This window comes from Pinus tabuliformis, chromosome 9 (assembly GCF_031772625.1).
Source record: "Pinus tabuliformis cultivar Carrire ecotype Pingquan chromosome 9, CPIR1, whole genome shotgun sequence".
Classification (NCBI taxonomy): Eukaryota; Viridiplantae; Streptophyta; class Pinopsida; order Pinales; family Pinaceae; genus Pinus; species Pinus tabuliformis.
In genome coordinates this window covers 1,765,789,437-1,765,804,814 of record NC_142307.1, presented here as the reverse complement: position 1 = coordinate 1,765,804,814, position 15,378 = coordinate 1,765,789,437, and the positions used below count along the sequence as shown (strand labels likewise).

General features: G+C 39.0%; 1 protein-coding gene across 4 annotated transcripts in view; it reads right to left on the bottom strand.

Moving 5' to 3' along the window:
• The window catches only part of LOC149155848 (protein NUCLEOLAR FACTOR 1-like), a 305,921-nt gene that overhangs the window by 224,653 nt on the left and 65,890 nt on the right, over positions 1 to 15,378 (bottom strand). For all 4 annotated transcript variants that reach the window (XM_089446065.1, XM_089446064.1, XM_089446066.1 and 1 more), the window contains one exon: positions 9,026 to 9,170. In XM_089446065.1, the coding sequence (XP_089302191.1) occupies positions 9,026 to 9,170 (145 nt within the window). The remainder of the gene's footprint in view (positions 1 to 9,025; positions 9,171 to 15,378) is intronic.

Sequence of the window (15,378 nt, the reverse complement as noted above, 5' to 3'; positions counted from 1 at the left end):
GACAGGTGCAGACTCTCTCATTTGCAAAAGTAAGAGGGAGTTGGATTCCAAATTTGGAATGGTAAACTGCAAGCCCGTGACTACTTTGATGGATCTTAACTTTCAGAAGTTATGTAGTAGGGATGTCAGACCAGATTTGGGAAATGCCTCTGAGTTTCATAAACTCATTCGCATTGATGTTCTCGGTGAACTTTCGTCTGGATATATGCTTTGCAGTTAGCATGTTGGGCTCGTATTTAGTAAAGCCTCACTGGATTGGTGCCAAGAATCATTTGAGATATCTTCAAGGCACAACCTCTCGTGGATTGAGATACACTGCCGGAAATGTTAAGTTGCATGATTATTCTGATGCTGACTGGGCAGGCAGTGTGGAGGATCGCAAGAGCACTTCTGAGTGCTGGTTCTCTTTGGGTTCTGCTTCAATATCCTGGATGAGCAAGAAGCAGAAGTCAGTTGCTATAAGCATCGCTAAGACCGAATACATAGCTACGAGTATGACCTCGTCTGAAGTTGCCTGGCTGTGGAAGCTCTTCAATGAGTTGTTTGTACACATGATGGATACCACCGTGATCTTCTGTGTCAACCAGAGGGGGATTCGATTATTGAGGAATCCCATATTCTATGATTGCTCCAGCATATAGACATCAGATGCTACCTTATCTGGGATATGGTACATCGATGAGCAAGAAGGCTTCATCGCATTGGGACTGATGTGCAAGTCACAGACATTCTGTCGAAGCCCCGAGGAAAGGTCAAATTCGTGACTTTCCAGAACAACTTGGAGTCGTTGAGAGACCCTCATAAGCCTTGAGGAAAGGTCAAATTTGTGACTTTCCAAAATGACATGGAGTGTTGAGAGACCCTCATAAGGCCCGAGGAAAGGTCAAATTTGTAACTTTCCAGAACGACTTGAAGTCGTTGAGAGACCCGCTTATGAGGGTCTTGTATGATGCATGCATTGAGCTCTTGGAGCTCCAAGGGGCTTAGGGTACTTGGAGCAACAAGCGACCATAGGGCGACTCACCCTCCCCTAATGGTGCGTTGTGTACAGGGTGAATGGTTCAGCCTTCCCCTGTGATACCTCGTGGCAACTTATGGACAAGATGAGTGGTTCTCTTGTCGTGGCATCCTATCGATGCAGTCTGGGACTCATGGGAAGTACCTCTCATTTGGCCAAAGAATAGGGAAATGGAGTTAGGGACCATAGTAGTACTATCGATGGACGCATCGTTGTATCTACCGTACTCCCTATGCTAGGATGACCTCCATTGATTAGGGATCAATTGGAACTGACTTCAGGTCAGTAAGAGTGATATAGCTCACTCTCTCTTGGAACGGATCTGGGATCAGTATGAGTGGTTTGAGGCACTCTCTTGTGATATTGATCTAGGATCAATGAAACCGACTTCGGGCCAGTAAGAGTGATATAACTCACTCTCTCTTGGTACTGATCTGGGATCAGTAAGAGTGGTATGACATTGATCTGGGATCAATGAAACTGACTTTGGGTCAATAAGAGTGATATAACTCACTCTCTCTTGGTACTGATCTGGGATCAATAAGAGTGGTACTGATCTGGGATCAGTAGAGATGATCTATGCTCTTATTTAGATAAGTCAAAGTGTTGTCTTATGTTGTAAATGTACTCTCTCTTTCTCTCTGTTGAACTATTGAAGAACATATAAGAAGAATTGATCAAGGATATCCCCACATTGGGGTTTGTCCCTAGCTAGCGCCACATCTTGGCTTGTCTTCTGCGATTTATGTTCATGTTCTATGTGCAATTTACTATTATGCTAATGTGATTGCTAATCTGAAAAAGATATTGAGCTCACTGTGAAAATTGAAATAAATTGCTCTAAGCATAGAACATACCTAAAATTAACAGATAGGAAGAGTACTTACGGGCGCTGTTTTGGGTCGGGTTCGGCAGTTGTGTCGTGGATCAGCCAGAAACAACAGTCAGTTGCATTGAGCTCAGCTGAGGCAGAGTATATGGCTGCTAGTTTTGCTAGTTGTGAGACCATATGGCTTCGCAAGATGTTGATTGGTCTATTTGGTCAGGCATTGAGACCTTCATTAATTTACTATGATAACCAGAGCTGCATAAAACTCACGGAGAATCCAGTTTTTCATGACAGGCCAAAGCATATTGAGATCAAGTATCACTTCATTAGAGACTATGTCCAAAAGGGCGCTGTCAAGCTTGAGTACATTTCCACAAATGAGCAGGTAGCGGACATTTTCACCAAAGCCTTACCACAAGGCAAGCATGTCTACTTCAGAGACAAGATGGGAGCGGTGAGGAACACTTTCCTCGGTAAGAGGGAATGTTAAAATTTGGGTACCAAAGGACAAGTTCCCTAAGCTTTGATCTTTGGCCTAGGGAAAAGTGTCCAAATTTATTTGTACTTTTCTCCTAAAGTGACTTTATAAGTGGTAAAGTCAATTTAATTTAAAGTGACTTTATAAGTGGTAAAGTCAATTTAATTTAAAGTGACTTTATAAGTGGTGAAGTTACATTCTAATTTAAAGGTGACTTTATTAAAGCCAATGAAGAATTAGAAAATGAAAAAATGACTATGGAAATAAAAGGCTAAGTGGGTCTTTATTAAGTGGGTGAGTTAAAAAATAGAAAGTAAGAATTAAATGCACATTTATTCTCATCCCTAGATCTAAATGAATCTCAGCCACTAGATCTTAGGGTAACCCAAAAGGTCATTTAGAGAGTACAAGCAGAAGAGAAGAGAAAAAGATCAACTCATTCTTTCATGAGCATTTGAGAAAAAGATAAGGAGAGCAAGGAGAAAATTCCTGACCAGTGAGGAAGTGAAGGAAAGCAGCAAGAAGACATTTCAGCAAATCTGGGTAGCAGTGTTTATTGGCACGCATCCCAAGGCAAAACCGTATAGCAAGAGAAAGGCACAGAAATTGAGGAAGAGGGGCAGCAGCAAGGGCACGAATTTCAAGGCAAGTTTTAGACACGCTTTTCAAGGCAAACGTACTACTGAAATCCGTGCAGTCCATACAATCTGTACAACAAGTTCTGGGCACGATTTTCGAGTCTATTGTACAACATTTAATGTTGTTTTATTGCTGGAAAAAAATCTATTTTGGCAGTTTGCTAATTGGCACAGTTTTCGAGGCGGAGTTCAAGCACGGAAATCAAGATAAGTTGTAATTTGTGGTCGCTGGAATTTTTATTGTGTATTTCAGAGTCTCTATAAAAGCATTTTCATTAAAAAGAAGAGCTCTCAAACTGGTTTTCCCCAAGAGTTGTAGGGGGGTTTTTCCAGGGTCACATTGACCAAAAATCACTGTGTTATTTTCTGTGTGTGGCTGTCATAATTTTACTGTGTTTTATTTTTGCAATTTCAGCAGTTGTGAAATCTCTAAATTTGTGTTTTCAGAAAATATTGTCATTTCCAAATTTTAGAATTTTTATCATGCTTGGATTTAAAAACTAAATGCATGGAGTGACAAGGAAAACTGATAACCGGAATGGGGGTTGAAATTCTTCAACATCAATCTATGAACATGAGCATCCCACTCACGCACCTTAAAACCTCTGATAGCCTTTCTCTTTTTGAGACAAACCTAAAACAAGATTAACAGAAAGGTCAACTCCCTCTTCCTGAGAAAATCCAACAACATTGTCACATGTATTCATCACTCCTCCATCTATTGCGGAGATAGTCTTCAAAAATCTTCTTTGATGCCAAATGCTCCTTTGCTCAACTAGGGTATATCCAAACCCTAGTGGTCCTTTCTCTTCCTAGGGTTTTCTCCAAAACCTAGATCAAGTACAAAGTATAATCTCTACATAATACAAATGTGAAAGATGACCAACTAAGATTCACCAATAGCCATTGACTAGCTACCACATTTTGTTAAAATTGGCAGCTACTGGGTGAATTTTCCCAAGGAGAAGCCCAACTACTCCAAGGAGGAACCCTTTCACCTCAAAAGAAATTTCAAAATTAGTCAATGAAAATTATTATTTTGTGTTTGACAAGTCGGCCCCACATATGATAATTGGTCCTCCTAACATATAAATAGACATTTGTTGACCTCATTTAGAGACTCATCCATCACATCAAGTCGCATCTGAAATTCACAGATCTAGTTCACACATGTAAAGGAGGGAGAAGGAGAATTTCTGTTTGACCGAAGTTGACTTTCCAATCTATTTTGGGACTGCATTGACCAATGATGACTTTCTTTGTTTTGGGCTGATTTGACCAAATTTCAGGACTGTTTTGGAGACCGAATTTTTTACTGGCTTGACCGAATTATTCTGGGAACTTTGACTGTGTTTGACCACAGGTGGAAAATAGGGTTTGGCTGCAAGTTGACTGTGGAAGTTGACTGAATCGCAGGAAGAATTTCAGGACTGTTTTGACTGAGTTTGACTGAGGTTTGGAGGCCAAATTTATTGTTGGGTTGACCAAACTTTTTTGAGCAGGCTGGACCATTGACTTTGACTGGTTAGGGCAGACCATTGATTGTTGTTGACTGTTACTCCACAGGCCGAAAATTGCAGATTGGTATCTTTGACCAGATTTGACTTTGACTGCTTGATGGATATACTATTTGGAGTCTGGACTATGTATCTCATGTGGGGTTTTCCTTGGGCTTTGACCAAATTTCTGCTTCTCATTGTGCTTGGCTATCTTCTATTGTGCATTTATTATTTACTGTTCTATCTATAATTGCTTATCTGTTATTGGGGTGATTGAAATTGGAAGAAATTGTTTAAAGTGATTATAACAGCATAGAACACTCTGGAAAATTAACACATCCATTGATCAATCTCTGAACAAGTGCAATGTACAAGATTTACAATCAATACTATCCCCAAGGGGCAATGCTGGAAGCTCCCTCTAATCCATAACAATCATTAAAACTAAGCAAGGTCATCATTCTTGTAAATCTTTGAGTAACAACTCAAACAAAAACAAATTAGCCAATAATCATCAATCTATCTCAAAATAAAGCAGCCCCTTCTAGCCTTCAAAAATTAGTAAAACAATCAAATGATTAAGCATGCCTATCATAAGCATCAATCCACTCCAAACACTAACATCCACTCAAACAAATCAGCCACCTATCACTATTCATACTAGACCTCACACCCACTCAAAATAAATCACATACCAAACATCAATAAAGTTGATCTTCAACCCATGACAAGTGAAAACACACCTTCACAAGAGAAACCATTGTTTTAACCCAACAATCTCTCACAAGTCAAGTGCCTCTCCCAGGCACAAAAGATTCTTAGAAAGATTCTCACCACATGTTTCAATGCTTTTGGACTCACATCTTCAGTTAAGTCATCCACCTAACTTATGCATTAATTTCAATATTTTTGAGAGAGAATCATTTCCTAACTCATCTCCTCTATTCTAAGTCAAACAGGGAGCATCATTTCGGGAGGACTAATCTTTTTAATGTAGGTTTGAACACTAGAGAAGGATTCAATCATTTGCTGACTTGCAGCTTCTTTCATTCTTTTTCATTTCAATTTCCAATCCACCTACCGTAATTTTCCAAGTTGTGGCTTCTTTCATTCTTATTCATTCTCAGTTCCCATTCCACCTACCACTTACTTTATGACTTAGAAGTAGCACATGTTCACAGGGTGTCATTGAGATCCATCACATATTGCATGCACGAATTCTCCAGTGGTTATAGGATCTATAGTTTCTTAGAGCACATTTGTCATTTCTCTCACCTCAAGATGGCACATGGCCTTTCTGACCTTATCCAAAGTACCACTAGGTTATAACATGGGTGACACCTCTCACCTATCCTCTTCGATATTTTCACTGATGAGCTGGAATCTTTCCTCTAGGAGCACATCCAGGAGGGGGATGGTTGCCTTATACATCAAGTGTTGATCTCCTTGCTCCTTTTTGCAAATGACTTGGTCTTATTGGCATCTACACCCTAGGGCCCATAGAGACAAATCGACACCCTAACGAGCTTTTGTGACCTTCGACCGCTGATGGTCAACCTAGGTAAAACCAAGGTTATGATCTTCAATGCTTTGAAGAAAACTCTTACAAACATGCATTTCTACTTTTGGGGGGAAGAGATCGAGGTCACCACATCATACATCTACCTAGGAGTATAGTTCACGGGAACTTCTTTTGGTATGCGACAGGCCCTCTAGCCTCGAGTTAGCAAAGGGTATAGTTCCCTGGCCCTTGTTGAGAGATAGTGCTTCCAAAGTTAGTTTCAAGACATCTTGTCCAAACTCTACCTCATGGACGCGATTATTAGACCCATGGTCCTCTATGGCTCTAAGATTTGGGGGCCAAGCTTGGTAAAGACAAACTGGGCCTAGATGGAGAGAGTCCAGACCTTGCTTCTCAGACGCATCATCCGATGCAAATGTATAGTCCCACAACCCATTATTCAGGCAAAGTTTGGTGCCTACCCCTTCTGCCACGATGTCATCTTTCGCTTGGTTTCTTTCCTCCACAAATTCAGATCTTTCAAAGATTCAACTGTTGGGAAAGACCAATACCCCTACCTTGCACATTGTTCTTCGGACGTCCTCGATTTGGCTCACCCCTTAGGCAAAACACGAGCTTGGTTTTCGAATGTTTCTTGACTTCTCCAAACACTGACCATCTCCCTAGAGCATCTTCCCCCTTCAAATTCTCCCTTGCTGCACCAAGCCATCTCATGTCGCCCAAACAAGTACTGAATCAGCGCATCAGAGAGGATATCTACAAATTGTACATTCAGGTCACTCGCACTTCACCCCTGACGGGCCTGAGCCCAAAGATGTCCTTCTACATTGAGCATCTCATGGAGTTACAAGATGGCATCATAGTTTGCCCCCCATACATGCATAAACATTGGATGCACTCACTCAAGATCCCCCTTGGCAAGTTTCGAGTTAGTTCTCATCGACTCCGAGTAGAGAATGACCAACATATACCAAGATGTGATAAGATCATCCAAGTGTGTCACCTTCAGGAGCCAGAGACATAGCAGAGCCTCATTTTTAGGTGCCCCCTATACTACGAGATTAGAGGACACTACGATTGCCTCTATAGAGATTCAGGAGGATCCCTATCTACCTTGTTCCAGTATCCTACCCAGAGATGCCTAGCCTTCTTCATCAGGGAGATATTTAGACAAATCTCAAATCCTACATACCCCGCCACACTCAGGGACATTCGAATGATCACATCATACTTTAAGGTTGATCCAGCTAATCAGAGCAAGTGACGATCTAAGTTCCAAAGTATTTCAAATAGTAGAACAGTGAGACCTCCAGTCTCCCCTCAGTCACCCCCCCTCCTTGGGAGGCCAACCGATATCCTCGAGATCGTTGCATAGGTGTCGAACAGCATATCAATTCACTCACACCTAGAGCATCAGAGGGAATAGTTCCAAATGGTTCCCACACAAGGTTCCCCCCGCCAATGGACTCCTCCCCAACACTTGCAAAGCAACTAGAGACTTATCTAGAGATTCTTTCGTTCGGCCTCACATGCTAGGATTATCCCTCGCTCCTACCTCCCGCACAGGATCATGCAGCCAGACACCTTGTTAGATCCAGAGGACTCCAATAGCGAGCTAGTGCCACTGTCGCCCCCTCACCATCAGCTATCATACTCGGGGCATTTTTGACAACATTGACCTCCAGCCCTAGACTTATTCACTTAGTCTTCTACATCACCATGGCCTTTGATCCAGTTATATACATGTTTATGAAGCTGTCCTATTGTTGTATCATTCTTTACTTCATTTTATCCTAGATTTAGCTTTGGCATTTTCTAGGAGTTGTGTTTGCACTCCCACATTGTACTCGTACTGGATGTATCCTTTAGCTCTATTGACCTACTTTTGTGGTCATTCATTGGACAATAATAAAATTATCTGATCTTATCTCCGTTTTTTCAGAGAAAATTTCATTCTCTTTTGTTGCTGATTGGACATTGTAGTAACATCTTCATTCAAAAATAATGCAAATCAAATTCTTTTACAGTGGAATAATGCTTTCATTTGTGTAGAAAGTCAGTCTTCCGATTGCTTTTACTGTTTTCAACTTGGAGTTTAATGTGTTATTTGAACCAGAGAGATTTGACACATTCACCTTCCTGGTTTTCCTCTTCTCTGGACTCCATACCCCATAAACAAGTCCGCAGATTGGTAGGACTGACTGGTATATTGGAACTTTACATTCATTTATTGTTTCAAAAGATCAAATCGGCCATCTATAGGGAAAGAAAGCTTGTTGTTCTGCAATCACTTTTGCAGAAACAATAGGAGATTATCACTGATTATAATATTTTTGGGTTGAACTGGCTAATTTAATCATAAATCTGAAGTTTAACTTTCCTGATTTGAATAAATTAGCTACGGACTTGAAGAAACAACAAAGTTTGTTGCAGGTTTGGAGCAACTTTTTTCCAAAAATATTTGAAGTTGAGCTTCTAATCCTTCAAGAAAACCCCCGGGTTGGCATTTGCCAAGCAAGAAGTGAGAAGGGCTGTTGTTGGTGACAAGGACACACTTCCTAGCGGTTATCTGGACACTTTGGATCACATTTCTCCAAGAGTATTTCTGGGATATATCAAGACCAAATAGATACACCTGTATAAAACTTTTCTGCAAATGGTTAAATTTACTGGACTAAGCAAATTTTTCCAGCTATCATGAAAAGCTTCAAGCACAAACCATCCTCTAGTACAAGAAACAGACAGCTCATATAGTGATCTTGATGAAATAATGAACAAAGTAACATTTACTGACTCCACAACATACACTGATTTGTTCGCTGGTTCATTTTGCTCTTGGGTTTTCAGTAGTAAGCAACCACGTTCTAAACAATCAGCCATGTTGTGGGTTTATCCTCGAAAACATGACTGAATCTCAAAAAATCCTTTTAAAATAATCATACAGTAGAACTCTGATCCCAAAACAGATTGATCAATGCCATTCTCTGAATCACTTAATGACTTCAGATAATCTCAGAACGTGGAACACAGGAATCACTCACCTTGTGAAGAGAATCATTAGTAGTTGTCCATTTGCACAATGGCATTCCATGAGCAGGAAACTCAGCTTTAAACTTTCTTTTCCCCTCCTTCAGCTTTTGAACGTCTGCTTCAGCCAGTGTGTGCGTTGTATGCAATTTAAATGAACTGAATGAGTACAAAAATACAAATTTTCAATTAGTAAATTTCACAAATAAGACTCTGGGGTAATCACAAATGATGTCAATCTACAAATTAAGAGAGAAACAAGCAAAAATAGCATCGCCCTGACCTTCAGCATCCAATCACTCAATCAATTTTTACCACTAACTTTTATCAATCTTGCTGAGGCCAGGGACTAGGATTCAACAGTGCTTTTCAATTCATTCTACCACTTATTTATTACCTTTACAATAATCTCAAATCTAGGTTCTCAAAGAAGCAGAATCAACCAAGCAAGACAATATTCTGTTTGTACTGAAGCCTGACTAACCATTACGAAAGAGAACCTTGCATCCAGATTCCAAAGCCAACAGATAATCACTAATCAGCACACAAGCTTTATTATTTCACATCTGGAATGCATAAGCATTGAACAATAGCAGAAAATTCTAGGAGCAAAACATAAATATTAAAATCTTAAATGGTTGATTAACCATTGTTCATTAATTGGAAATCTGAAAGCCCTTAAAATACAATATGCAGGTATTTAATTATGCACATACATATTTAAAAGTTGCAAGAGAGTTGTAATTTTTTTGAATGAATGAAAATCTGATTTTGAAGGAGTAATTACCTATGTATGTGTGAAATTGATTTATGCTTCTGATATTTGATTTCCAGCTATTGTGTGATGATTGCTATGGCTTGAATTTAATTTCAATATTAATTAATTTTAGGGATTGCAGTTGATGTTTGTAGCAGGTACTTCTGCACAAGCCTGAGTGTCTAGGTGTGCAGAAGTTGCCCCAGATCTCCTTAGAAGACATGCTTAAGCGTGAGCAAGTTACTAATGTAACTTAACCTAAGTTTAACTTAGGAAAAGCACATAATTATTAACTTGGCTAATTGAAATAAAGAAACTTAGGGGAAGTAAAGTAAATTACTTTAGTGATTATGTTTTAAGCTCAACTATTGATCGCAAGTGAGGCGAGATCAAATCTCAGTTGTCAATCACTTTGGAGCTATGTTGCCGGATCCGGCAGAGGCAGGAGGAGTATTTACGGATCCACGGATCTGAACTGGATCCAGCAGAGGCAAGAGGGGTACTGCCAGATCCACGGATCTGAACCAGAACTGGATCCGAACCAGATCCGGATCCAGATCCGCCAAAAATACCTCTAAAATACTTATTTTTTAACTTTTCACTTTTTAGAAACGGCCAACTTTCCAAGGAAACGGATCCCGCAGGTGGCTGCCGGAAACGCCGAAATGGTTGCCGAAAAATTCAGAAAAAGCGGAACTTTTTTAGGTTTCGATTTTAGCTGTAGGTTTCGATTTTATTTTGCATATATATTATAATGTGGTCCCCTTTGTCAGCGCTCAACAATTAACATTGGACCTGCTCCCCTTTGTCGGCACTCAGCTTTTCCTTTGTCCGCATTCACCCCAGGCTCACCGCCGGCCCCCCCGCACACAGTCATTTGTTCCGGGCTCACCGTCAGTTCCCCTGCACGCAACACACAGTCGCTCTCTGTTCACACTGCCTGCCCCCCTGCACGCAGCACATCTCTGTTCACGCCGACACAGTGACTCTCACAGTCCCACAACACAATGACTCTCACTGTTCACGCCGACACACAGTCGGGCAACACACAGCAACGGGAACAAGGAAACTTAGAAAGCAACGCCTAGTTGTCTGCTGCCACCAGAGGAATCGGGGTTTAACAAGGTAATTAATATTCACTTCCTGTTATATAATGTAGTGTTATAAACTTATAAGTTATAATATTAATTCTATGCATCGGTTCTATAATGTATATTCTATACAAATACAAATTTAATTCATTATAATATTTACAATATTTAGTAATTTACTGTAGTGTTACTGTTTAGGTAATAATATTACTGTATTGTAACTTGTTTAAATTTTTAATGTTTTTTACTGTAAGTTTAATATTTATAATATATGATTATTTTTTACTGTATTACTGTATTGTAACTTGTCTAAATTTTTACTGTATTTTACTGTAATATTTATGCACTGTTAGCAATATCATAGGCTATTATTAATATATGATATTAGTGTTTAATATTAATAATAGATGTAGTGTTTAATAATAAAAATATATATATTTACTGTATTTAGTATTTAGTTTTACTAGTGGTAATAGAGTCATAGACTATAGTAAAATTTAAATACTAATTTAAAATTTTTAATTTTTTAGTGGTAATTTTAAATTACTAATTTAACTCTAGGGAGTGGAATGGTGTTAATACTTGGGCTTTTGTGGACAATGCTTGAGCTCTATTTAAATTTTAATGTATTTAAAATTTAAATTTAATTTTTCTTTTATGTATTTACTATTTAATTTTGTATTTTAATTTTTAATTGTTTATTGATAATATATTATAATTTGAATTTTATATGCAGTTGCCAGTAACCAATAGTTGAATAGAGTCTATACCATTATCATTATGGAACCATCACAGGATTCACAGCATGAGCATAGTGAAGGGGAAATCATCAAAACAGACCCAAAATCTCCTCTATGGCAGTATGTGGAGATTATTGGAAAAAATCCCGGAGGTGGTTCATTTAAATGGAAGTGCAATGAATGACAAGTTAAAAAAAAATGGCTCATATACTAGAGTGAAGGCCCATCTCACTGGTCAAACTAACACAGGGGTGCAAGCATGCACCGGGCCAAAAGATGCAAATGGCAAACCTGGCCAAGGTTTGAGTCCTGGAAAAATGAAATTCTATGCATGTTTGCAAGAAGCTGCTGATAGGAAGCTTGCTAAGGGAAAACACCCTGTGCAAAGCTCTACAACTAGGCCTCCATTGCCATCTAAGCCTGCTGCCACATCTAATAAAAGGCCCACTCTAGGCCCTCTTGAAGCGTGTTTCAATAATCAAGGTAGAGACATAGCTGATGAACATGTAGCTTGTTGCATCTATGCAAATGGGCGATCATTCAATTTAGTGTGTTCCCTTTATTGGCAACAAATGATTAAGGCAGTTAATGAAGTGCCAAAATGGTACAAAAGCCCTGGATATGAAAAGGTCCGCACTACTTTGTTGGCATCAAAGAGACAATCTGTGGATAGATAGCTACAGGCAATCTAGGATACATGAGCAGAAACAAGGGTGTCCATCATTTCTGATAGATGGAGAGACCAAAGAAACCGCCCATTAATTAATGTTGTTGCACTATGCCCCCAAGGGGCAATGTTTTTGAATGTTGTTGATTGTAGTGGAATAGAGAAAGATGCATCTTTCATATCCACAATTCTTATTGATGCAATAGAAAGTGTGGGGCCACATAATGTTGTCCAACTCACTATGAACAATGCACAGGTTTGTAAAGCTGCAGGTTTTATTGTGGAGGGTCGATATGATCACTTCTTTTGGACTCCATGTGCAGTACATTCATTGAACCTTATGCTTGCCAAGATTGGTGAGATTGAATGGATTAATGAAATATATGTAGCATCAAAAGAAATCCAAATGTTCATAACAAATCATTCAATGTCCCAAGTTGTTTATCGGGGTTTTGCAAAGTTGGAGCTACTGAAGGTACTTTTTTTAAATGAATACTATTTGTATTAGAAATTCTTATTTTTAATTACAAATTTATACATGGTTTCTCATTTGAGATTTGACTTTTTGAAACTTGTAGGTGGCTGAAACTCGTTTTGCCTCCCACACTCTTGTCATAAAGAGACTTGTGGAGTTGAGACAAGCAATGGTCATTGACCCTCATTGGGAATCATGGAGGACTTCCACTTCTGATAGAGGGCAAAAAATCAAATCCATCATTCTTGATGATGCATGGTGGGACAAGGTCCAATATCTTCTACAGTTCACTAAACCAATCTTGACCTTGATCAGGGAATTTGATACAGATACACCTTGCTTGGGGGAAGTTTATGAAAACATTAATAGTATGTTGGAGAGGATAAAAGAAATTATCAAGGCAAGTGAAAATGACCCTTATGAAACATTCTATTATTTAGTGAAGGACATAGTAACAGAAAGGTGGAACAAAATGACCAAACCATTACACCTTTTGGCATATGCATTGCACCCTAAATACTATCATTCTAAAATTTTGTCTTTACCTGGTAGAATAGCACCAAACAAAGATTCTAAAGTGGTACAAGGATACAAGACAGCTTTTACGAAAATTTATAGAGATATGGGAGTTGCAATGGAAGTCCGCCAAAAATTTGGAGGGTTTGTACAGTCTACTGGCAGCTTTTCAGATCCAGCAGTTATGGATGATCAAGGGCATCTTGATCCTATTACTTGGTGGGGCTTCCATGGTGGGGATAGCATTCATCTCTCTACTCTAGCCACCAAGTTGTTATCACAGGTTGCTAGTTCCTCATCAGCTGAGAGGAATTGGAGTACATATGGCTTCATCCATTTAGTGAAGCGAAACAGGCTGGGAGCGGCAAAGGCTGAGGATCTTGTTTATGTTCATTCCAACCTCCGTCTTCTATCACATGTTGAACTAGAGTATAAAAAAGGTCCGAGCAGGATGTGGGATGTGGAGCCTGAGATCTCTGACTTGAACCTGACACTGAATGCCATGACTCACCTCAACCTACTTGAGGATATTGTTCCACCACCAGTCCAGCCTACTGATGCAACTTCCTACATTCCAGGACCCCCATCATCTATTCATGATGAAGAGTTGCAATATGCAGAAGATATAGATCCATTTGAGGATATGTAAATGTATTTACTATTATCCTATGTTGCCAGAAAACGTGGGTTCGGGGACGGGTACAGGTATGGGGACCGATACGTCATTTTTTGAAACAGGGTGCGTGGGTTCGTCGGGGTATATTATAATTTATATATATAATATATAAATATTATATTTTATAAACTATAATATATGTGAATTTGTATATTTTTCAACTTTAAACAAGAAAACTGAAATATTTATTATTTAAACTTTAAATATTTAAACATGCACATCATTGAGCATTCAACATTCACAATGAAATTTCAAAATTTCTAGTTTGATATCAAGTGCAAATTGGAGTTTACATATTAATAAGAATCATGATATATCTCCATTGTCATACTACATTGAAAATTTGCCTTAAGGCATCTCTAGGAAATTTTAAAATACTAAAATAAAAATAGCTAATATTGAAAAATGACTTCCTCAAGCCATGTCATCAACATGCATGTCATCGGCATCACTTAGATCTTCAGTGAGCATGCTCTCCAGATAGGAATCACTCTCATCTTGAGTCTCCTGCTCATTGATAGCAATTGGAGGTAGCTCAATAAGGTCATTTGGTTGTATCTACTCGTCCACACACATAGCATCATCTGCGTATTGGTCCCATATCTTGAAAGGACCCTCCTTGTACCCAGGGTCTTTTCGAGATATGAGACGTAGTGTGCTATGAATGTACACTAAGCTCTCTGCCTTCTTTAAGCCCAATCTATTTCTCTTTCCTGAATGGATAAAGGCATAAGTACTCCAATTTCTCTCGCAAGATGAAGAACTAGCTACATTGAATATTAGGGGAAGCCCATTAAATTAATTAAAAATTTTAAAATAAAAACTAAAAAGAACCCCAAAGAACCCGATTTTGGGGTTCCAAGTACCCATCATCAGAGTTCTTCGTACCCGTCAAGACAAAAGAACCCAAATTTTTTTAATGGAGAACCTGGTTCTTCATAGAAGAACGCAGTTCTCAGAAGAAGCCGTACCCGAATCCGGTACTTGGGGACAAGAACCCCACCCCCGGGTTTGCGAACCCATGCAACATAGCTATTATCATTTATGATATTATGAATCATGATCATTTTTGTTACTTTGTATGAGGGATGATGCATCATTTCAGTGTTTCAATCTTCATATTTATCATTCAATGTTCTAAAAGTGTTTGATGGTTTCATGGAGTGTTTGATTTTTTAGCTCGAAAGTGTTTTTTTAAATTTAAAAAAATATTATTATTATTATATATATTGTACGTGATGTATCCTTGCCATATTCGGATCTTGGATTTTCAAAAAACTAGCGGATCCAAATTCGGATCTGTATCCATATCCGTATGCGTATCCGAATCCTAGTAACATAGCTTTGGAGATTAGGGTGATTTGGGTCAATGTAAATTTATAAAAGCAAGGCTAAGGAGAGGAGAAGACACACCATACAGCGACACTAGCCTTTTAGAGAAGCAT